At 34.9% G+C, this 16,126-nt stretch overlaps 1 protein-coding gene across 1 annotated transcript in view; it reads right to left on the bottom strand.

The window, feature by feature from the left end:
- Window positions 1–14,847, bottom strand: part of LOC128014838 (bone morphogenetic protein receptor type-1B) — a 38,974-nt gene extending 24,127 nt beyond the window's left edge. Inside the window, exons 1-2 of the mRNA XM_052598508.1 lie at window positions 13,791–14,847; window positions 4,130–4,338 (exon numbers count right to left, since the gene is read on the bottom strand). Coding sequence (XP_052454468.1) covers window positions 4,130–4,208 — 79 coding nt within the window. The 5' untranslated portion in view covers window positions 4,209–4,338; window positions 13,791–14,847. The remainder of the gene's footprint in view (window positions 1–4,129; window positions 4,339–13,790) is intronic.
- Window positions 14,848–16,126: the final 1,279 nt, after the last annotated feature.

The raw sequence follows: 16,126 nt of genomic DNA, 5'->3' as shown, positions 1-16,126 counted from the left end.
GAACAACATAGTGTTAACCCTTTGAAGAAGGAAAACCAAAGAAGTTGGGAAAATCACAAAAGTCTAAATATCTTAATAAAAGAGTTACAGAAAAAGCCACAATATGCCCCTATTGCAATTTACGCATGATGCCCAAGAGTCTGGTTTGTTTTTAAATAATCATAAAACATCATTATAATGCAAATCTACTGAGGATCTCTGAGTTTGGATAGTTTTAAACATAATTTGACAGAAATGATAAGTCAATAATGCTAGGCTACTAATACAGGGAACTCAGAAAGGATTAGCTTCTATTGATTCCCAGTCTCATTTTTTAATCACTTTACGGTCTAATTTAACAATTTTGGTAGAGAAAAACAGCAGATAAAATGCTTTTCAAAGTCACAATTCATTCCAGCCCATGTAAGAATAATATCCAATCAATTCTGGCAACTTTATGAGCACATCTTCATGAAAAATCCCACCTTTCACAGGAATCTTGTGGTCATTAGTGTGGAAAATCCCGTAAAGCTTGTTTTAACCAATGAAGGGCGAAGCTTGGTGAAGGGTCAGTTACAAAGCATCAAAACAGTGATTGAAACATGCAGTATTGGATTTTAATGTGCAGTATTCACGTCTGTGCTTGCGTACTTTGGATAAAACAATGGCAGATCGACTCACGCTGCTGTGCTACTGTACTCCCACTTGCCATCAAAATTTGTGACTAACAGAATTTCATGCAAACAAATCTCAGCTTCTCGGTCTTGTATGGTCTCAAATACTCTTTAGTTTTCTTTTATTCCTCTCTTCAACACCTCTGTCTTTCCCACACTCCAGAAATCCAGCGTGGAGCTACATCTGCCGGCTGTCCATCAAAATCTCTTTGGACTCCAGCCATCGACTCGACTGCAGCTGGACGGCCCGTGATATAGTCTCCACGAGCAACTTAAAGCAGAACATTACCGTTTAAGAGGGACTACGCTATGAAACGAAATCTAAATCACTTCATTTATCCAACAGGTGGCCGCTGCCAGTGAAAAGACAAACCTGTAACGGCCATTATTAATCAGAGTCATCAGAGATTAAACCTCAAAACCTCCCAGGAAAAGAGGGTGATGAGAGCACTGGTGAAAGATGGGATATGAGACGTGCCCTCTGTCCGAGTCAAACAGGAAGTGAGTGTTTCAGACAGTGCTGTCAGTGAGGTGTGACTGAGAAGAACATCGCACAGTGCTCTTTGATTTCTCACTTTCTGTGTTTCTCACACTGACTGAAATCAGAAATCATCAATATAAATAAACCAATGTTGTGAAGTGTTAATCTAGCTGTCGGACTGATATAGTAACAACAGTAAAACTTGTAACCGGCTTGACCAAGATGAGCATGACCATCATCCAAACCAGTGGTTCTCAACTGTGCTGGGCGGGGATAACTTAAATGATAATTTAATTAATAATAAAATAACTGCACCACCTCTCTTGTACATGATCTGTGATATTCTGAGTCTCGGAGCAGCTCAAGACATTCGTGTGAAATACAAGAGCGGCTCAAAACACCCGACAGCTGCATGAGCATATTACACACGAACTACATCCTTCGGCTGGATAAAGCAAACCAGTGTCGCACTAGTAAAGTTTTGATGGATGACAATAATAATTAAGGTATACATTATTATAGTATATATATACACTGTATACAGTAGTCTTACATCAGTCGCACATATGTTATATATTTCTGGCCTGCTAGTTTATATATTCCAAACACATTGTCAGAGGAAGTCCTCTGTACTCTGAAGACACTCAGAGTTGACATGTGTGAGTCGGCGTGATAGTGATGGAGAGGCTGAGATGCTGTGCACGGTAAATAAACTCTGACAGAGGCACCGCAGGCACCGCTGCGCTCGGTGGACAGCAGATGAGTTCACTGTGCGTCTGGGTGTCAGTAGACCGGTCTGGACTGTGTCTGGAGGTTATTATGGGATGGGCAATGATGGGAATGGCTGATGATGGAAACTTCACTCTCTCTTTATCGCTCAGGAGGCGAGAGACAGCAAGAAGTGAACATGAATGTATACAAAATTTAACACAAAAAGGATAAGAACATCAATTTCTTTACTGGCTTATATTTAATTAACTGTATAGATTTAATAAATTATAATTTTAATGAAATACAGTGGTCGTAAGGAGAATTTGAATACTTAAATCACACTTACAAATGGGCAAATTACATTGCATTAGATAAATGTTATTACATAACATAATATAATAATTTAATATTATTATATAACATTAATAATTAAAATATAAAACATATTTAATTAAATAATATTAATATAATTTATATAATATTTTATGAAATTATATATATATATATATATATATATATATATATATATATATATATATATATATATATAATTTAAACAAATCTATTTTATTAAATACTATATTATATTATTGATGGCATTATTAATATTTCATATTTTTATTCTAATTTTATACATGTATGATATTTATTCATTTGTATTATTAAAATAATTTACATGTTATAATTTATTGAATAATATGATTCAATATATCATTAAATATCACAATCACACTTTAAGCAATCACTGTTTTAAAATATAAGTTTGAAATAGTTTGAAAACAAAAGATTTACTAAAATAAATCCACTAAAAAGTAGAAGACACTGAGCAAAGTGAAGTTAGTGAAAAGAAAAGATCCTGCAGCACTTGAGTGTGTCTAATGCATTCAGACAGTCTCCAAATCATTTTTGACGCTTCTGTGCAGCTGGCCATATTTGGTTTATGCTACAAAGGGCCGACAGCAAAATAACATTTATTACAGCAAATACAAAATTAGATTCCGTCGATATGATTATTTAAAATAACAAAAAAAAATGGCTAGAAAAAGAAAACAGTCAAACAAGTTTGTGAGAAAGAAAGTCTGTTGTATAGATGAAACACTGAGTGATTTCAAAGCCGGACCTCCAACTGTGTGTAAAACAAGTGTTAGGCAGCTGAGAGGCTGATAGCACACTACCCAACAAGAAACACACACAGCAACACCTGGCTGACCATTTGCCACACCATCACTAGCACCAAACATGAGGTGTGTAAAAGTCCAACATACAAAACACCATAAAGCACATATGCTGTACATACTAACTCTTATAAATTACATTGCATCAGATAAATATCATTAAACTATACACATTTATGTTTTACTAATAATAATTATAATTGATCACCAAATTAATAAAAAAATGAAAATATTTTGCTATAATATATTATTGTAAATAATATATATATTCTTCTTTAATTTAATATATATATAATATATATATTCTTCTTTTTAATTGAATTATATTATGAATACAAATAGAAAAAAAATAAAATAAATAAATAAAAATGATTTAGACAAATATTATATTTTTATTGACTATTATATTATAGTTAACATTATTCATATATTGAATAGTATTATTCATAATATTATATTTAAATCACCTTTATTACTAAATAAACTGTATATCTCAATCCCATTTTAAGCAAAAACATTTCATGAAAAGTAGTTTGTTAGGATTGAAGCTTTAAGAGATTGACCAAAAAAAATGTAGAAAAGTAAAGGTAGTAAAGAGAAGAACGAATTCCGTCTAGACGGGGCTGTAACCATCATAGATGACAATGACTGATTCATAAACTTATACATTTGTTCTCCCAAATCAAGCATATTTGCTTGCCTCCAGATACCAATGCGACTAAAAGGAGAGCAAATAAATAAATAAATACTTTCAATGAAGTCAATGTAAAAGACCCCAGTGATTTCACCTGTCTTCAATGAAGTCCCAAAAGAGATCTTAATAATATGCTCAAACATACCAAGACACTACAGTCTGCCAACGACATTCCACATTCATTCATACTAACTGTATGTTAACCATTGATAAAGACATTTAAGAAGAAACCCCTTGACACTTGGATGGAACTTAACTGAGAAGTCAATCAGAATACCCTGAGCTACACAACAGCAACATCTGAGTGAATGTGAATGTGTGCGGCGATCCGTAGAGCAGAGACCAGCTGCATTACAGATCCTGCATCAGACACACACACAACTGCAGTCAGTAAGTTCTGAAGGTTGACACTCACCCAAGTTCTCCTCCACCAGTCCAAGAAGTCCAATGACCAGCACACAGACCCAACGCAAGCGAGTCCTCAAGAGATCCATCTTCTGTGAGCGAGCGAATCCCTTAGCTGTCTGCTCAACACACACTCTTGAGTGTTTGTCTGTGTGTGTCCTCTACAGAATGTGAGAAACCGCACACCCCGCAGCAGCCTCGATCACAGCTTCACACCGACTGCCCAGTGATAGAGAGAGAGAGCGAGAGAGGGAGAGAAGGGGGAGGGGATTATTCACAGTCTTACACACAGTAGCCTCAGTGTAGTTGGGCCAACCCCCCCCCCCTCACTTTGAGACCACGCCCCCATATTTTCACCTCAGCCTCCTTTTGCCTTCTTTTTACCAAACAAACTGGCTGAATGCAATACAAGCATGTTTACCTGCAACTACCTCATCTCAGAAATAAATTATTTTAAATAACTAGATTAAGAAATAAACTATATAATTTATTTATTATTTATAATTATTATACATCTTTGTGTGTGTGTAAAAATGTCTTAACTTTTGGCTTAAAATGTCTTAATAATTAGTTAAAATAAAATATTAAATATTAGCTTTAAATCGGCTATCGGCTCTCCTGCTTTCCAAGATATCGGCATTGGCTGTCAAAAAAACTATATCGGTTGACCACTAGTTGTTATATTTAACTAAATTTAATAAACTGAAATAAAATTAAAGGTTTAAATATATATATATATATATATTAAAATAAATATAATAAAGTAAACCAAATATAGTACAACAGACAGAAAGAAAGAAAGAAAGAAATACTATACAGACATATTTAAAAAAAAGAATAAATACTGAAACATTAACTAAAATTAAGTGAAAACAGAAAATTAAAAAAAATATATATTCTAAATATTAGCAAACCCTGTACTATAATACTATTGGCAAAAACTGAGACATTTTACATTGATTATTTTATGTATTATTAATGTGTATTATCACTGATTAAATACATAAATAAATAAATAAATAAATGGTACTAAAATAACAGTATGAGTAGTAAGATAGTATGCTTTGTACAACAGCCACTATTTTATTCATATTTGATTAACAGCACAATGCAATAATAATAACAATTAATTAATTACATTTTTAAAACAAAATAAAATAAAAACAGTCACAATTGTTGACATTTTAGCATAAAACAAATTGCAACATAATTCTTACTACAACAACAAAAACATCAGTATCATAGTTAGCGCAGTTAGCCACACTACTATAAAAATGCACAACGGGCTGTGCAGATCAGAACGACCCAAACACTTTAAGAAAAGAGACAGAGAGCTAACTACAACTAAAAAAACAAGCAAACGAGGGGAAAAAGAGGTCAAATGAACAGCGCTCCTTCTTACTGAGGCTTCTGGATAAGTAAATCTGTGAAACACACTCACAAACACAATCCTCCCAAACATAACGAGCAGTGATGGAGCTCATCTTAAAGCTTTGATCTTTTACTCGTCTTCCAGTTTGTACTAGGAGCAAAACAAACCCTTTTAAAGTAAAGACAAAACACACAAGCTTTGTTCCCACCTAAACATGCCAGATACTCACCGCTGTTAAATACGGTTGTCACTCCTTCTCTAAACACTTGACCCTGTTCTGTACACAGAGTTCAGATATTTATACTGTAACTCACTCCTGAAACATTCAGATTGAGAAAACACAGCAAGAAAATCATCTTCCTACTTGGACTTAAACTTAAGTCTTTAAAACTTTGAAACCAATAATTGCAGGTGGGGACAGAAAATGTAACAAATTAAAATGGAAAAGATTTCCCTTTTTTTCTATTTTTCTTATGCCATTTTTGTCAGATAAAGTCAAAAACTCAATTTTGATAAAAAAAAAATTCTTATATACTGTAAAAAAAGAAAAGTTAGGTATAGGTTTAGATATTTGTACTCAGTAAAAAAAAAAAAAAAAAAAAAAAATATATATATATATATATATATATATATATATATATATATATATATATATATATATATATATATATATATATATATATATATATATATACATACACAGGTATATATTGTTGTGATTTGTAATCACAAACTAAAATTCAACATTAAAATAAGTAATGTGTTGTTTCAACTTAAAACTTTAGTTAGTTTCGATAACTTTAGTTAAGTTCTCAACAATCTCAACAAATTTTAAATTGTTAGTAATGTATATTATAATGTTGCTAAACTACAAAAAAATAAAATGCATTGCACACAGGAAAATGTGTTCAATATAGTTAATTTTTCATCATCAATCAGTACTGAATGAAACTTGAGTCTATTAGACAACATTTCTTTCAACTTGCAATGCATTCTGGGTTTGCCAAGTTACATCCAAAATGGCAAAGTAAATGAGGTTTTGAAACAGTCTTTATGCTTACTAGTTTCATGTTTTCATTAGAGTGGCGCATGCAATTTCAAAGTAAAAGTGTCTTTGTAATTGTTCATTAAAGTTTAAAAACCTCTAAATATTGCAATAATTCACCTATAACCAATTTTTCACAATGCAATCATTCCTGTCAGACTAAACCAAGCCTCACTCTACTTTATTTAGTTGATAATAAAGAAGCAAAGTAGTTTGTGAATGCCATTTCAAGTTACTTTAAAATGCTCTCTAGGTAAGCAGCTTAGGGATTTGTCCAGAACTACAGTGTTTTCATTTATTTTATGACAGTTTACGATGCTCAAATGAAAAACTCAATGCATTAAATCAGCAAACACACATTCCCCACTAAAGCCATAATTGCAGCGACACCCTGACTAACACCCGCCAATCCGTTCCATCTGTTACCCGGCCCACGCTACAAACTCATCTTCCAAATGTTTGCTCCTGTTTTCACAGCTGACAGGAGGGATGCGTTAGTCTGTTAAAAGAGCGTTTGTAAGCTTTCGGTTGGTGTGAGTGTGTGTTTTGATGCTACTAGGAGAGGTGAGTGTGTTGTCGCTGCCATTATGCGGTGTGTGTCATAAAGCGAGGTGTTGATTCTCCAAATGTGGAGGTGTAAGGATCAGCAGCAAAAATAGCCCTTCAGCTGTCTGAACAACACACGCATGCTTTCGAATACAGTGATCACCTAAATAGCACTGATAATAGCACTGAAACTAATAAAAGCATAAACAGTTTAAGCCTAGACAACGGCTCAGACAACAGCTATGTTTCCGAAGCCAGTGGCATTTCAAGGCAGGAACCAAAGATAGATACAGTACATTAGTCAAATTCTGAGGAAAGGTTCATTTTGTGACACCCGAAAAGTTTTAATAAAATGCAGTAATTAAAATGTAATTTAAATGTAAAGTAATCAAAAAATAGATTTTAATTTAACATTTAATTTTTATTTTTATTTAATGACTACAATAAAAACATTGATAGCCAAACTAAGAGAAAGATAGATAGACAGACAGACAGACAGACAGACAGACAGACAGACAGACAGACAGACGACAGACAGACAGACAGACAGACAGACGACAGACAGATAGACAGACAGACAGACAGACAGACAGACAGACAGACAGATAGACAGACAGACAGATAGATAGATAGATAGATAGATAGATAGATAGATAGATAGATAGATAGATAGATAGATAGATAGATATTATACAGCTGAATATGTCTTGGAACAGATCTTATATTTGTGTGGTAGACAGAATTCCTCAATGGTTAGGGTTTGCAAAAGAAAGGTCAGAGGTCTGAGTGACCCCACACCTGCTTGAGATCATCCATTTAGTCACACACACACACACGTGCGCACACACACACACCATACACTTGTGTATCCTGAACCACTGAACTGACAACTATGAACAGGCTATGAAAACATAAGGTAGCATAATTCTAATAGTAATATAATTTGTGAGTGAATCAATCATTTGAACTTTTTTTTTTCTGGGAATACAAATTTTACAGAATGTATACTGTGGACTGTATACACAAACTCCTATAACATTTAGCAAAATGTAAACAAACACAAACAAAGCACACTGCAGGAATACTAGAAATACATTATTCCACAATAACCTTCACTGTTTAATGTTTTCTTTGCAAAAGCTGCAAGATATGAAGACATTAAAAATACAAAATATCTGTATTAGTTCAAAAATGATGACTTGGTGCCATTGCAAAATGCACATTTTGAGTTAATGTGACAACAATGTAGTACACTACTGTTTGAGAGGGAGTAAATAATGACAGAATTCCCATTTTTGCATGAAAACAATTAAATTGTATCATCGAAATGTATCATAAGTGTGTTTAATTGCATTAAATGGCTGTTGTTTTGCATTTCTTATTGTTTAGGATCAATGGAAATGGTCAGTGGCATAAAGATAGTGAGGCGGAGTGTGTGTGTGTGTGTGTGTGTGTGTGTGTGTGTGTGTCGGTGGACTGTGAGGGGAATGTGTTAGAGTTCAACATGGGTGAATGGAACATAATCAGCACATGCAGGCTACTCCACATCTATTCTTCTTAAGAAAAGACAAACACACACACACACATATTCACAAACTAACGAGGGCAATCACGGCTCCACTGCCACCTGGCTCATCCCTCCAATTAGAAATTCCCTAACGAGGTGCCAATTAGGAAAAAGAATGAACGAGACAAAAGCAAAGGGTCACAGAGGGCAAAAAACATGAAACAGAGAAAGAGACAGACAACAAGACGAGAGGAAGTGATGGCAATTACACATGACAAGACAGAAACGTGTTTGTTCAGACCCTCTTTATTTGATCTATTTTTGCCTTTCCCTCATAATCGAGTATAAAGGGCAAATGTTTGACATTTGGAAAGTGTTAAATGTGGTTATAAATATTTCTGGATGGGTGGTATATTAAAAATCAAGATGGTAACTGAAAGGTTATAGTAGGGGTGGGTGATACGACCAAAATCTTATTTCACAGAATGAAAAATGTTATTTCACAATACCGATATATATCTCGATATAGCTATTTTTATTTGTATAATTATTTTTATAAAAAATAAGCTACTTATAAAAACAGTAGAACAAATAAATATACTGTAAAATACACTTTTAATTTATTCAGCAGACTACAGGTTTATTTAACAATGTACAAATAAAACATTGCATAGTCGTCACTGTATCAATCAAACATAAACTGATTCTTATCAAAGATCCAAAAGAGATTCGGTCAAATGCAGTGAGTGATTAACATTTAAACAGGTAAATTAGACTGCTGTCCCTTTAAGAGCAACGGCACGGATCCAATATACTCATAAATATCCAGTTTTTGCATACCCAACTATTTGATTTTATTTAACATATAACTGACTGCTTACGTGAATACTCCACACGATGAGCATTTTGACACAACTGTGTGTATATTTGACCGTTCTGATTTCTGATCTGTTGTAATGATTGCATGCTGTCTGAGAGAGGTGCTTTCAGTGCACAGACTATGTGTCAGTCAGAGCAAACAGTGGATTGCTTATTGCGATTAATAACTTTTAATATTAATATTTATTAATAACGTCCCAAACGCTGTCTAAAAAAGCTCTGTTCATGATGAATTTAATTTCTAGATATAGCTGAAAATGGCACAAAACTATGGAAGCTTATTTTGCCACATAATAATAAATTAAAAAAAGCTAATTGTGACATTTTAACTCAGTTTTTTAAGTAAAAAATTATATGTGCCATTTTTGACCTTTCTTTCTAGGAATTCTGACTTTACGTGTCACAATTCTGTTTTTTATGTTTTAGTTTTTTCTTAGCATGGCATAAAAAATAAAAAGAAGTAATTGTGACTATATCTCAGTTTTGTCATTTTTTTTCCGTCACAATAGTGAGTATCTTACAGTTTGAGTTTTCTATCTAGTCTTCTCAGAATTACGACTTTATATCTGGAAATTCTGAGAACCAGTGCTTTAAGTGGCCCAAAAGAGTGGCCTAAAAGAGGTGCCGGTACTCTACTATAGCCAAAAATATATATATTTTCTTTTTTTTTTCTTTTTTTTTGATGACTCCCCTCATCCCCTGAGGTAACAACAACTATATTGAAGGGTTTTTATATACAGCAGTCAACAGGCAACCTTATTAATAAATAAATGTATTAGTTTGTGGATTTGCTTGAGCTAGAAAAACTACTGAACATAAATAAAATGTGCAAAATGATTTTGAAAAAATACCCTTAGAAAGCGCTACTGCATTACTGCATTCAAACTTCCAAACTGACTCAAATGATTCGCGAACCAGCTCCGAACTCCCGAACTGATTCAAATAATTTACTCACTTTCAAGAAACATCTAAAGACTCATCTTTTTCGCCTGCACTTAACCTACTAACACCAGTACTTTTCCTTTTCTTGTCTTTTTCATTTAATAAAAAAAAAAAAAAAAAAAAAAAAAAAAAAAAAAATTATATACACCTGGCTATGCGTTCTATACTAGACTAACTGAGACTTGTCATGGCACTTGTATTCTGTTGTTGTTCTCTTGTTGACCTGACTGCTTCTATTCTCATTTGTAAGTCGCTTTGGATAAAAGCGTCTGCTAAATGATTAAATGTAAATGTAAATGTAAATTCGATCCCCAAACTGACTCAAATGATTCGCGAATCCGCCTTGAACTCCCGAACTGACTCAAATGATTCGCGATCCCACTCCGAACTCCCCAACCGATTCAAATGATTCGCGATCCCCAAACTGACTCAAATGATTCGCGAACCCGCTTTGAACTCCCGAACTGACTCAAATGATTCGCGAGCCCGCTTTGAACTCCCGAACTAACTCAAATGATTTGCAAACCCGCTACGAACTCCCGAACTGATTCAAATGATTCGCGAACCCTATACGAACTCTCAAATTGATTCAAATGTTCCGCGAAGCCGCTCCGAACTCCCGAATTGATTCAAATGATTTGCGACCCCCAAACTGACTCAATGATTCGCGAACCCACTCCGAACTCCCGAACTGATTCAAATGATTCGCGATCCCGCTACGAACTCCCAAACTGACTCAAATGATTCGCTAACCCACTCCGTACTCTCAAATTGATTCAAATGATCCGCGAAGCTGCTCCGAACTCCCGAACTGACTCAAATGATTCGCGATCCCGCTCCGAACTCCTAAACTGGTTCAAATGATTCACGCTCCATACTCCGAACTATAGGAAGAATTAGGAAGCGTGCATTGTGAAGAAAAGCGGCAGTGAAGGCAAAGGATTAAAACCTCTATTAAAACAGATGTCCAAATGAACGTACCGGTACGCTAAAAGCAAGTTCTGGGCGCACGGAGAGGTGGTGGTACGCTCAAGAGCTATATTTGGAAGTGGCGGTACTGAGTACTGGTGCATACTGGCCCACTTTAGAAAAGTGATAAATGGACAATAAACTTAATAAATAGCTGATACATTTTATATCAGATAAATAAATAAATTAAATACTAACAAAACAATTTTAATTAAAAACTGATATTCATTACACATTATTTTATGCATTTAACTTTTTTTATTACATTACTGGTGGCAAAGGATCTTAATGTAAAATTAGGGTAAATAAGCATGTTTAATAACATTAAAACAGGTGAGTAACAATGGGGGATTCACTAAGAATTAATTGTAGCCACTTATAATGTCATTGAGGCACCCAATTCACAAAATAAATTAAGTAAATCACATAATGACATAAATATACCCACAAAATGTTTCAGTCTGGACATAAAACCGTTACAACTGTTTTTACACCTGCACGTCTCAGAAAAAGAAAAAAATCGCAATTGGATCCTGATAACAACCTCCACACAGGCATTCCACTGGAGGTCAGGACCTCTGAACATGACCTTTGACCTCTGGCTTAGGATCAGTCAGTCAGAGCACTGTGAAAACGTCGACTGCCTCTGAAAAACAAATAATATCCCACCTGAAAGAAAAGAAAGACAGAAGAATGGAGCAGAGACCAAGAAGGAAAAGAACGAGGAACTGAAGCATGCATGTGTGTGGATATCGCTCAGCTCATTAAGACAGAATAGACTGTTTAAAGATATGTAAATGTGTCAAATTAGTTTTTTCTTTACATGTCATTTAGAGACGAGTATGACTGTAGACTGTGTGGAAAAAAAAGAATTGAGATCATATGATATTGTATTTACTTGCTGTTAAATGCTTCAAACAAAAATGTGAGTATCACTGAAAGATCTGAAGCCACCCACAGGTGTTCAGTGTAAAATTTGAGCACACTTCTTGAAAGAATGAGTGGCCCCTGCTAGTTAGATGCAGCACCTACCATAATAATACCAATAAAAGAATCTCTCATTTAAAATATGAATGTGTTGCAAGCAGCAAACACATCGCAAATAAAGTTTTGGGACGTTGGCTAAAATTTCAACAGCATATTAGCATACTGCTGTTACTATTTTGTGCCATATAAAGATGATAAAAAGTCATAGTAAGAATAGTATGCTAGTATGTTATGAATATTACAACAAAGATACAAGACCGCACTTTTGTGTACCTATTTTATATGCAAGTTATTTGCATCCCTTGAAGTGTAAATAATGTAACTGATTCAAACAGTTCGATGTAAAACTACTGCATAATTTACAATAAACTATACAATATGTACAGTGTATACATACATAGAGAATTTATTTAATATATTTGAGTGTAATTTATTCCTGTGATGCAAAGAATAATATTCAGCATAATTACTCCAGTCTTCAGTCACATGATCCTTCAGAAATCATTCTAATATGCTATATTTTTGTGCAACCTGTGATCAATTATTTTTAGGATTCTTTGCATAGAAAGTTCAAAGAACAGCATTTATTTGAAATAGAAATTTGTCTTTACTGTCACTTTTGATCAATTTAATGCATCCTTGCAGAATATAGTGTGTGTGTGTGTGTGTGTGTGTGTGTGTGTAAATATACATATATATATATATATATATGAGCAGATGAAAAATGGCATAAGACTGACATTGACAATTGTGGCATTTGCAATGCTTCGTGGGATTTTCTACAGCAGTATCTTCATCCCTTAATCTTAGATGCTCAAAAGACATCTGTCACGAAAAGATTACACATTATAATGGGAATAGAGCGAAATAGAGGGAGATTTTACATCAAAAACCCAACTTCTGTGCCCTGTTTCCAAAGACACACAAGCCCGGTGTGTGTGTGAGCAGGTGGTGGAGTGGATCTAGGGGTCAGCAGTCGCGCTTCAGCTCCCGAATATAGAGCGTCCATGTCACTGACCACGAGACGCAGATCTCATATCATGCGGAGACCTCGCCACAGTCGACCCTCTCTCTCCCGTTCACACTACCGTCTTTATCTGGCCTCCACAGCCTGGCATTCAGTCGTATCATGTGTGTAGCGTTGTCTGTCTGTTGTCTGTACACTCACCTGAAACATGAAACCAGCTCTCGGCCCCCCGAGCATGACCTCTGACCTCTCTTCCTCTCTACAGATATGAGACTCCTGCCCGCTCGTTCTGCTAATACGGAGCTTGTTTTCGCACATATAGGTTATGGTGTACCTAAAGCTTCCGTGTTGATCGTGTTACGGAGGTATAAACATTACCTCCAGGAACAGCGGGGTCTCGACCAGCGGTGGACATATATGTAATATAAAGCTTTGGAGTGTGTGTGACTGTGTTTACCTGCACACGTATCCCACGAACCATCCAACCCTGAGCGATGGAGATCTGTAGGAACACACATAATTATATTGTTTTGCACTTACGACGGCAGTTACATTTGAACAAATATTAAACTTGAGCATATAACGTACTGTACTGTTGGATCAATTGACAATAAAACAGGAAAACTGGTCACATCTAGAGACTTGAAAACTAGAAAATATTTGTCTCCGTTTATATTTGGCTTCATGAAGTATAATACTTAATGTCGGAATATCAAAACATATATTTAAACAAAATAATATTTTTTTATGATTGACACTTGCTTTGATTGAAAATAGCATAATATTTTTTTTTCTTTTTGCTTTTGGACTAGTAATCCAGTTTGCAATCCAATTTTTTAAATATATTATTACAAATATTACATTAACTAGGAAAAATATTTTTAAAAATAATTTATTTTTATTTTATAAAATCTATTAAATATGTGAAATCTCTCAAAATGTAATATTCAGCTCTTATTCATTCCTATAAATGTTTTTATGTTAGATAAATACAAAAAGTTGACACTGTAAGAATTTTTTTTATTTTGGTTTCCACCCTCCCTCCATTCAATGTGAAGTTTAATGTCTTCAAACGTCCAGATGGTTTTATGCTTAAATTCCTGCTTAAAGGAAAGTGAGCTAAATCCCCTACCAAAGTATGCTGCACCTATCTGATGCTGTTGATTTCTGATGTCATGTCACTGTATGTTTCCACCAATCAGAAACAGAAAACATCTAATGAGAAACACAAGACATCAGACACAGCCTCATCAGCACCAGTCACAAGTCAGTCAATGTAATCCAATCTGTGAAAGACATGCCTTTCATACTACAGTAAGATAGAGAGCACTAATTCAACATGGGTTATAACGTGTAGGGCAAAAAAAACTATTTTTTCTGTTTTGTTATTTGAACACTTAATGTCATTGCATTAAATGACTAATAAAAAAAGAAAAGAAAACAAAAATAAAGTAAATATTTATTTTTCCAAATAAATGATACCTGCTTTGATACAAACATATGCTTTTTTTAAAAGATACCTAATTTGATACAAAGCTATTATGATACAAATGCTTTTAAAAAATGCATTACGCCTGTTTTAATACTAAATATCATAACTTTTTTAATAAATGACACTTGCTTTGAAAAAAAAAAGCATTTACAGTTTTAAGTGTGAAGTGTCACTAATCTATATACAGTAAATGACTCTCTATTATAAATGTCCTCTATTATAGACCAGTGATAGCTGTATATTAGATGTATCTCTAATACGACAGATATTAATTATGGTAGCGCAAATGAAGCAACTAAAAGACAAAGGCATCCATTATTTTGTTTGTTTGTATCGATAGAGAATTTGACAAATTTCCCAATTTATTCGTTTCATTCAGTTTTCTGATGCATTTTAGTGGCAAGTGCCTCAAACAGGTGCACATCCTCCATTTCACAATTACCCACAATTCTCCACCCGTGACTCAGTCAGCTGTTACTGTGCAAACCTGCAGCGATTCAGCCATGTATAAAACCTGTTTCAATGTCTGCGGGAATTTTTTTGGCCTATTTTATTGTCCGCCGAGTTTTATTACAGAAAATCCACAGCACAGAACAAGGTGTGTCTGTTAACACTCTAGAGGAAAGGGAAACACATAGAGACACAACCACAGGGGAACGACTACACAGTGCACTGGCTTTAACGGCCGTCCCGTTTGGCAGTTGGGTAAAATATTCCTGAGCTAAATTTAGCAGCACGGCACAAAGACCCTCATTGAGAACGAAGTCTGGCACGGAGAACGAAATCACAGCAAACCTGTCCAAACCGTAAGACAGCTCAACAGCTCCCGACGGTTCACCACAAGACCACTTTCCAGATAAACCATCCTGAGAGCGAGGTGGATCTGATAACGCCTCAATCAGACACACTTCAGACTCCGAATCCATCTGCTGACACGCTCTAAGCCTTAGCACCACAACAACAGTCACCTTGAAAACTCCAAGGATTCCCTCAGAAGTCCCGAAGTGTGTGTGTGAGTGTGTGTCTCGCAGATGTCTCTATTTCAGCGCAAGTCACTGAAGGATTCTACTCACATCTCTTCTTTCACACTGAGCTTTAACACACACAGAACAACATTCGCTCTGTTGAAAGCTGCTATTGTTCGGATAGATACTTCAGAACAACAGAAGCCATCAGCAAAACTTCCCAACATCACTGATATATCAGCCTATTACACACTAGTGCAATGAAATGTGTTCATCTATCTGAAGAGCAGGATGTCAAAATCAGCCAAACAGAAGAGCTAATATTGCAAATTAGAC

The sequence above is a fragment of the Carassius gibelio genome, chromosome A5 (genome assembly GCF_023724105.1).
Source record: "Carassius gibelio isolate Cgi1373 ecotype wild population from Czech Republic chromosome A5, carGib1.2-hapl.c, whole genome shotgun sequence".
Lineage (NCBI taxonomy): Eukaryota > Metazoa > Chordata > Actinopteri > Cypriniformes > Cyprinidae > Carassius > Carassius gibelio.
This window is presented reverse-complemented; position numbering and strand designations above follow the sequence as displayed.